Source organism: Taudactylus pleione, unplaced genomic scaffold (genome assembly GCF_031769625.1).
Source record: "Taudactylus pleione unplaced genomic scaffold, aTauple2 ptg000095l, whole genome shotgun sequence".
Classification (NCBI taxonomy): Eukaryota; Metazoa; Chordata; class Amphibia; order Anura; family Myobatrachidae; genus Taudactylus; species Taudactylus pleione.
Window position 1 is genome coordinate 4,644,382 of NW_028284497.1, and position 9,697 is coordinate 4,654,078.

The 9,697-nt window shown below is 48.3% G+C and overlaps 1 protein-coding gene across 1 annotated transcript in view; it reads right to left on the reverse strand.

The window, feature by feature from the left end:
* LOC148526514 (kinesin-like protein KIF19) overlaps positions 1 to 5,192 on the reverse strand; it is a 56,741-nt gene extending 51,549 nt beyond the window's left edge. The window contains exons 1-2 of the mRNA XM_088470204.1: positions 4,966 to 5,192; positions 3,003 to 3,083 (exon numbers count right to left, since the gene is read on the reverse strand). Of these exons, the coding sequence (XP_088326330.1) occupies positions 3,003 to 3,062 (60 nt within the window). The 5' untranslated portion in view covers positions 3,063 to 3,083; positions 4,966 to 5,192. The remainder of the gene's footprint in view (positions 1 to 3,002; positions 3,084 to 4,965) is intronic.
* Between the last annotated feature and the right edge of the window lie 4,505 nt (positions 5,193 to 9,697).

A 9,697-nucleotide genomic window follows, 5' to 3' on the forward strand; every position in this document is an offset into this window, starting at 1 on the left:
ACTCAGATGTTCCAGGATCCAGAATCCTAGGCATATTTTTGTTGTACGACCACAAGAATCTGAAAATGAGTAACGGCACTGACAATCTTGTTAAATTTTCACTTGTCCAGAATAATGTGATAAACTGGGGATTATTTGGAATACAAATCCTTGCCCCTCTAATCTACAGTAACTGAAGCAGAAGCCCTGGTTTTATCCCCTATGCCTATATACTGTGAAATAATGCATCTTGCTGATGTTGGAGCATACAGATCCTGACAAGTCAATACTGAGATTTCTGATTAAATTTACTAAAGTGAAAGTTTTTAGAAGTGAGTTTTAAAAGTGATGTTGCCCATAGAAACCAGTCAGATTCTAGCTATTATCTTCTAGAAAGTGCTAGTTAAATGTTAAGTAGAATCTGATTGGTTGCTATGGGCAACATCACTTTTAAAACTCACTTCTAAAAACTCTCACATTAGTAAATTTACCCCTTAATCTCAAAAAAGTTGTCTACAGGTAGAATAAATAATTTTGTCTATTGTACTGTCCTGGCTTATAGTTTCTTGCAACTGCATGTAATAATTCTCCAAATAGAAAATCCCCTTCATATGGAAGATTAGTCAAACTATATTTAGAGGTCAATCCAATTAAATGCAAATTACTCTAGGCTCCAGTAAGGATGGCTTTATGCCACACTTACAGTACTGCCGGATTCAAACATTTCTGTTCGTGCGAGGTCGGGAATATTGCGCTGCATATTGCCGTACTGTTGCAAAGACAATTAGCACCCTTCGCTCCTATTTATGTTGACCCCTTAGACAAGACAAGGATGGGTTGGCACCCTTCAGGACAGTTCTTATAGCAAAAGAAACAAAAATATTCCACCTTCAGAACTGGGGAATTTTCGCAGTACAGTAGACACTCAGACTAAAGGAGAGGTTCCCAAATGCAGTCGTCAAGGTATTCCAACAGTTCAGGTTTTAGAGAGATCCTTGGTTGAGCACAGGTGACTTAATTATTACCTCAGATTTTTAATTGATTAATTATTGGATTTAACCACCTGTGCTCTACCATGGATATCTCTAAAACTTGAACTGTTTGGGAGCCTTGAGGACCGCGTTTGGGAACCTCTGCCTTAGACTGTCTACTGTACTGCGTAAATTCCCCAGTTCTGAAGGTGGAATATTTTTGTTTCTTTTGCTATAAGAACTGTCCTGAAGGGAGCCAACCAATCCTTGGTTCAGGAACAAGGAATGGAGAGAAGGTAAGCCACAGCTTCTTCGCACAAAATAAAAACACGCCATCTGCTCATGTAAGCTAGAGACAAGAAATTAAACTAGGGAAGAGTAGGACCTCCCTTATATACAATCACAGGGCATTTTTAAACTACCTGGCTCTACCTATGTATCAACCAGCAATTTCACCAGAAAATCCTCTGGGGCAGAACCTTCTTCTTTTTCAGGAAGACCAATAAAGCACACGTTGTTGAAGATCTTGGCGTTATAACGAAAGATCCAGTTGTACCTTCTCCATTTTATCAGACAGACGCTTTTCGTCGATGGTGACAGCTTCTAGAACCTGCTTTAGGGTAACTTCAGGTGTAGAAATCTGCTCAGAGCCAGAAGATGTAGAAGCATGGGGTGAAGAGGGGCCTTGGGCAGCACCTCCAGGGGGCAGCTGTGGGGCAAAGGATCGTGCATATTTTTCCATCTTCGCAGCAACAGCAGCCTGCCCTGACTTCCCCATATTATCAGGCAATAAACAAGATTCAGCACAGGAGGGCAAGAAGAGGGGTCAGTCCTATATAGACTATGTGAACACACTGATCTCAGGTCACAACTGTAGCATGTACTGGTGCACTGTGCTGCCAACGGGATCTGTATGAATGACCGCCGGAAGACCGGCAGCAGTGAAGATCCAGACAGGTAATTAAGGCAAGTATAACTAACCCTCTCACCCCCCCTAACCCTCCCTTAGGGATGTCTAACCCTAACCCCCCCGTAAGTGCCTAAACCTAACCCTCCCCGGGGGGGTGCCTGACCCTAAATCCCCTCGGGAGCCTCTAACCTAGCCCTCCCCCCCCCTCGCGGCTGTCCGCACCTGCTGCCCAGCTTACCCTTGTTTGGTATGCCGGGCGTCTGTAGTTTTATTCCTAGCTTCAGTGTTTGATAACAAGGAGATGGAGCTGGTTGTTCTGTACTGCCAGCAGTAAACACAGGCAGGAGACAGACAGCTCCACAAGTATGGCTGTGAGGACTCTGGCAGGGGAGATTAGAGGGGTTCTTCACAGGCTCAGCACTCATTCTAAACAGCTCCAGGACACTCCAACAGTGTCAGCATAGGGTAGAAGTGCTTCACACCAACAGACAGACAGACAGACATCTGGGGTCAGGATAATTGTCAGGTAGCTACTGCAAGTAGCTTCCTACTCCATTGCAGCCGTAACCACGCTCCCAGCCACTATCACATTATCGGCTACCCTGCCTTACGATCATGCTGGCATCCAAGGCTCAAAGAACTGATGGTATCCATAGCCATATGCTGGCTGACAAATTTCAGCCTGTTGTGCGAGCACACAGTAATGGTCCATTGTGCATGAACAATGGTCAATCTCTTAAGGAGATTTGGGTAACATGACAGTTCCATTTTAAGGAGAATATTTAATTAAGTGCAAGGTTCCACCTGCACACCTATCTGGTTAATACAGAAGGAAAGTCTTGCTTTTCTTTGCTCACATCTCACAGACGTGCAAGCAAAAGACAAGCAAGGTTTTACTGCCCAGATAACCTGCATCGTAAAACTGAGCGAGTTGCTGACGGCTATTTGAATCTCCACCTATATGTGTATTCTATAGCTGGGTGTATGCCAGTGCAAATTATGGCTCTCTATTTGGAACTACAATTTCTAGTTTGCCCTCCAAAAGCACATGCTGAACTTTGTAGTTCCACAATCCTGAAGAGCCAGAGGCACTGATTAAAGTGAAGTGTCTAATTAAAAACCACCTACCTGCAAACACCTACCTTGCAGGTTGAATTCCAGCCTCTAAACTTCGCCGCAGCAGTGATGGGAGCGGAGTCCATCTACGTGGTAAGCTTGCATCACTATACAAAATAAATACTCTTTGTAATCACAAGTCTGCTAAGGGCTCACATTATTATTATCATCTTCAGCCTTTATTTTTATGGTGCCAAGAGAGTTCTGCACCGCCTAAAAAAATACATAAACAAATGAACAAAACAAGAAAACACTGATTTAAGGTGCATACACACTTAAAGATTCAAATTGCTGATTGTCATTTGCTTTCATACCTTACCATATTTTCATTCCAAGCAATCAACTAGTTGGATGGTTGGACAGAAAATCTTTACTTGTGTATGCATCTTTACTTTACAACACAATGCATAACAAGTACATAATTTAAAAACATTGATGCAACAGAGGTTACAACACTTAAATAAGCAGCAGGGTGGCATAAACTAAAGGTTAGGTGTCGATGTAGGGAGTATTGAGTAGATGATGGAAAAAGTAAGGGAAGGAAAATCACAAGAGGCAGGAGGGTCTTGCTTGTGAGAGCTTACATTCTAAAGGGGAGGGGCAGACATACAAGGGTGACACAGAAGGGGTAGACCGTGAGCATGGGGCAGTGGGTTAGGATGAGAGCCGTATGACTTTAATGAAGAAGTGGGTCCTGAGAATCCGTCTGAAGTTTTGAAGAGAGGTGTACAGTTTGATAATGAGAGGAAGCGAATTCCGGAGGTAGGGAACAGCACGGGCAAAAACTTGGAGGTAGGATTCGGAGAAAGTAATTATTTGGCAGAAGAGTCGACATTCATTGAGGGAGGACTGGAGTGTGAAGGGAAATAAGGTCAGATGTAAATGGGAGAGGATTGGGTGAGTGCATTGTGAGTGTGAGAAGCTTGAATTAGGTTCTGAAGGGGAGCCAGCGTAGGGTTTGTAGGAGGGGGAGGCAGATATAGTACATTTGGAGAAGAAAAGCCAGGCAGCAGCATTGAGGACAGATTGGAGTGGAGAGGTAGGAGTCAGGGAGGCCAGATAGTAGTCTAATATGGAGATGCATCCAGGGTGAGGAAGGGTCTGATCCTGGAAATATTTTTGAGATGAAAACGGCAGGGCTGTGAAAGATACTGAATGTGTGGTTTGAAGGAGTCAAGGATAACTCCAAGACAGCGCACTTGGGGGCTAGAGGAGATGGTTGTGCTGTCAATACAAATTGTGGAAGGTGAGGTTATGCAGGAGGGCGGGAAGATGATCAGCTCAGTCTTAGACATGTTAAGCTTAATAAAGTGCTGGAACATCAATGAAGAGATAGCACAAAAACAGTTGGAGGAGAGAGGGGGAGCGGTCAGGGAAGGAAAGGTAGATCCGAGTGTCATCATCATAGAGATAATATTGGAGGTCAAAACAGATGATGAGCTTACCTAAAGAGGACGTATAGAGGGAGAATAGGAGAGGTCCATGAACAGAACCTTGGAAGACACCTACTTTCAGTGGAAGTATGTGTGGGGGTGGAGTCATGAGAGGAGACAGAAGAAACAGTCAGAGAGGTAGGAGGACAGCCAGGAGAGGGCAGTATTATATAGACAATGAAGTGAAAGATTTGCAGGAGGAAAGTGTGGTCCACAGTGCCAAAAGCAGCAAAGAGGTTGAGGAGAATTAAGAGAGAGTAGTGAACCTTGGATTTGGCAATTTCAGTGTAGTGAAGTAGTTGGATAGTGTGTTAGGATCAAGGGTAGGTTTTTTAAGAATGGGGGAGACAAGGGCATGCTTGAATGAAGAAGGGACTGTGCTCGATGAGAAGGAGAGATTGAAGAGGTGGGCAAGATGGGAACAGGTAAAAGGAGAAAGGTAGCTGAAGAAGTGGAAGGGGATAGGGTCAAGGGGAAAGGTGGAAGGGGGGGGGATCTGGATGAGGGCCATGACTTAGAAAAAGAAAATTGGAAGTCCTCAGATACTGGCGCTTACAATGGTGTCAAATCATCCGTAAAATTTGTAATCCTGTAGACGAGATGTACAATTCTTTCTATTCGTGTCCCTTGTCTCACTCCCCGATAGCTCAGAAGTGCATAGAAGAAGAGAAGAAAAATATACAGTGTATCGGTCTTTTTTGCAGTAAATTTCAAGCAGTGTCACAATAGAAAAATATGAGATATGGTAAGAACTTACCTTTGTTATCTCTATTTCTATGAAGTCCATAGGGTTCCACAGGATACCTTGGCTATAGGTGATGACGTCAGGCATCGGGCACCATAGAGTTAAGCTTTCATCCTCCCAGGATGCACTAGGGTCCCCCTCCTATACCTCGCCCCCGAGCCAAGGCATCTCAGTTACGTACCAAGCCATAGGCCGAAGGACGATAAGGAAGAGAGAGAAAAAAGATCTGGACACACACAAGAATCACATTCTCACCAGAGGGAGACGGAAAAACCGGTATCTGCAGCACAGGTACGACAGGGCGGGAGTCCTGTGGAACCCTATGGACTTCGTAGAAATAGAGATAACAAAGGTAAGTTCTTACCATATCTCATATTTTCTACATCAGGGTCCATAGGGTATCCACAGGATACCTTGGGGATGTCGCAAAGCAGTATCCTTCAAGGGTGGGGACGCTCCTGTGCTGAAAGGAGAATCCGCCGCCCGAAGAAAGCATCCTGAGAGGCAAAGGTGTCAAACGCGTAATACCTCACAAAGGTATGGACAGAGGACCACGTGACAGCCTTGCAGATCTACACTGCAGAGGCACCACGTCGAGCTGCCCACGAAGGACCCACAGACCTAGTGGAATGAGCCCTCACAGAGGATGGAACCGGAAGGCCCTCATGAAGATAAGCTTCTGAAATAGCCATACGGTTCCAACCTACCAAAGTTTGCTTTGAAGCAGGCCAACCCTTTTTACGGAAGCCATAGAGGACAAACAAAGCGTCCGACTTCCTAAACGAAAAAGTGTGGTCAACATAAATCCTTAAGGCCCGCAGAACGTCCAAAGTGGCCTCACCCACTGACAGGTCAGGTGAGTTGAAAGCCGGCACAACAATTTCCTCGTTGATGTGGAAACTTGAAACAACTTTATGGAGGAATCCAGGACGAGTGCGCAGCACCGCCCTGTTCCTATGAAAAATCAGAAAAGGGGGTCTACAGGAGAGAGCCCCTAAGTCAGAAACACGTCTGGCCGAAGCAATGGCCAGAAGGAAAATTGTTTTTGCTGTCAGCCATTTAAGGTCCACTGAGCCCAGTGGTTCAAACGGCGGTCCCTGGAGAGCCCTCAGGACTACAGCTAAATCCCAAGGCGCCACCGGTGGAATAAATGGCGGCTGAATTTGAAGAACACCTTGCATAAAGATGCGCACATCAGGGATTGTAGAAATCCTACGATGGAACCAGACAGACAGGGTAGATACCTGCACCTTCAAAGAAACAAGGCGAAGCCCATGGTCTAGTCCCGCCTGTAGGAAGGCTAGCACTCTAGACAGACAGAACTCCCAGGGTGCATAACCTCTTGGTCGACACCACTGGAAGAACGTATGCCAAACACGATGGTGTATTCTTGCAGAAGACGGTTTCCGAGCTCTTAGCATAGTTCGTACTACAGAGCTGGAAAACCCCCTGGACCTTAACATGGCCGTCTCAACAGCCACGTCGTCAAAGACAGCCAAGTCAGGTGCGGGTGAAGACAAGGACCCTGTGACAGTAGGTCCGGTCGTAGCGGCAACCGCAGAGGAATGTCCACGGACAGACCCTGAAGGTCTGAGAACCAGTGCCATCTGGGCCACGCAGGAGCTATCAACAGGAGCGTCCCTCCTTCCTGTTTGAATTTCCAGATTACCCGTGGAAGAAGGGAAAACGGAGGAAAGAGATAAGCAAACCGGAACATCCACTGGACGGACAGAGCGTCCACCAGAGACGCCTTTTCGTCTCTTGTGCGAGACCCGTACAACGGCAACTTGTTGTTGTGCCGTGACACCATGAGGTGATCTCTGGAAGACCCCACCTGTCCACCAGAAGTTGAAAGACGTCCTAGTGCAGAGACCACTCCCCCGGATGAACGTCCTGGCGACTGAGAAAGTCGGCCTCCCAGTTGAGGACTCCCGGGATGAATACTGCTGATATGGCCCGGGAGATTGCGCTCCGCCCAGATCAGGATGCGGGACACCTCTACGAGTGCCGCCCGACTTCGGGTTCCTCGCCGATTTATGTAGGCCACGGTGGTGGCGTTGTCCGACTGGACCTGCACGGGATGACCCTGGAGAACCCGATGTGCCTGCTGGAGAGCATTGAAAACGGCGCAGAGTTTCAAGATGTTTATTGGAAGCTCCTTTTCCACCTGAGTCCACCTGCCCTGGAACAAGTGCGGACCCGTGACCGCTCCCCAGCCCCGAAGACTGGCGTCCGTTGTCAATAGGACCCAGTTCGCCACCCAAAACGGACGAACCTTGTTGAGATGGGTCGTCTGCAACCACCAGGCAAGGGACAGGCGTACCTCCGGAGTGAGCACCATCGTCTGGGATTTGAGACTCTGAGGCAGTCCATTCCATTTAGTCAGGATCAATTGCTGCAGAGGTCTGGAGTGAAACTGGGCATATTCCACCATGTCGAACACTGACACCATGGAGCCCAGTAACCTCATTGCCGAGTGAAGAGACACCCGGCGACTCTGCAGACAACTGCGCACCCTCAACTGCAAGGCGGAGATCTTTTCTTCCGTCACAAAGATCCTCTGCTGACTGGAGTCCAATAAGGCTCCGAGGTGCAGAATCCTCTGAGACTGGACCAGGGTGGACTTCTGCCAGTTTATCAACCAGCCGTTCCGTTGCAGTACTGCAATCGTCAGATCCAAATGGTGTAGAAGGAGCTCCTGCTACCAACAGAAGGTCGGCTAGGTATGGCAACATGCGGACTCCCTGCAGCCGCAGGGAAGCCGCCATGACCGCCATAACCTTGGTGAACACACGTGGTGCGTCGCCAGGCCAAACGGTAACGCCCGGAACTGGAAGAGATCGTTGCGGATTGCAAACCTGAGGAACTGTTGATGGCGCGAAAGAATAGGGACATGCAGGTAAGCGTCCTGTATGTCCAACGACACCATGTAATCCCCAGGTTCCAGCGCCAGAATGATGGACCGTAGGGTCTCCATCCGAAACCTCGGCACCCGCAAGGACTTGTTGAGTGCTTTGAGGTTGAGGATGGGACGGTACAACCCATTGGGTTTCTGCACCAAAAACAGATTGGAATAGAAACCCAGGCCCCTCTGGGAGAAAGGAACAGGCACTATAACTACAGCCTGGAGCATAGTGTGCAAAACATTCCGCAGTTCCGTGGCTTTGTTCCGGTCTGATGGAAGACCCGTGGTGAAGAATCGGGATGGGGGCCTGTGCCGAAAGGAGAGGGCATACCCGTGAGAAACCACCTCGTGAACACAACTGTCTGTCGTGGTTACCGACCAACACTGGGCGAACCGTAACAGGCGGCCTCCCACTTTGGGATCCCCCAAAGTGAGGCCCAGACCATCAGGCCGCAGGTTTGTCACCAGACTTAGGGGCCGGACGTCCGGTACTCCAGGCCTGCTTCCGGGGCTTGGCCGATTTCTTGGGGCCAGCCTGTCGGGGAAAAGACTGTGCTTTAGGCCTACCCTGGGCCCTGTAAGGCCGAAAGGACGACGTACCTGAACTGGAAGGAACTGCAGCAGACGGGAGACATGCCGATTTGGCTGCCGCCAGCGTGGCTACAATTTTGTCCAGATCCGGACCAAATAGGACTCTGTTAAAAGGCAAAGCTTCCAAGCCCTTTTTGGAATCAGCGTCCGCCTTCCAAGATCGCAACCATAAGGTGCGACAAGCCGCCACAGCTGCCGAAGAAATCCGAGAAGTCAGGGTACTGATATCTAAAGCCGCTTCATTAATGTAAGTGGCCGAATCCCGGAGATTGCTTATCAACTCTGTCTGTTCAGCCGAACAGTCGGAATGGAAAGATGCTTCCAAACTATCTGCCCAGCGCTCCATAGCTCTGGCTACCCTACAAAGGGCCATAGGCGGCCTGGCTGCCCTCCCGCGAGGGAATAAACGGACTTTAGGCAGATCTCCACCTTACGGTCCATGGCATCCTTCAAGGAGGACATGGGCAACGTGGCACTTCGGACCAGGCGTGTCACATGGTAATCCACTTGTGGCGGGGATTCCCATTTAGAAAAATAATTGTCCGCAAACGGATAAGCCACTGCTAAACGTCTTTGAGGCTGATACCGTTTGCCAGGATGTTTCCACGCCTCCTCTAAGTGGTCCACCAATTGACCTGAAAGAGGAAACACTGTGGCGTCACCCTTAATATCCTTGAAAAAGGCATATTTGGATTTTGATACCGGAGGTTCATCATCCTCAATAACTAAAGCAGTGCGGACTGCACGAATAAGGCCAGGAATATAAACCTTAGACTTAGCGTCCGACTCTTTAGTATGGAGAGGTTCTTGGTCCGAAAGATCCAGAATCTCCCCATCATCGGTCGTCCCGTCGTCATCCTCATAAGGAGTGGACAGAGACGCCACGGGCCGCTTGTGAGGCCGCAACACAGACTCCCCTTGTACCACGTCCGACAAATGGTGTACAGAACTTGTCAGAGAATTAACCCACGCAGGTTCCTGAGAGACCTGAGGAGGGGAAATAGGGAGACTGTGGGGTACCATCAGTTGTCTCGGGAACCCCTGCAT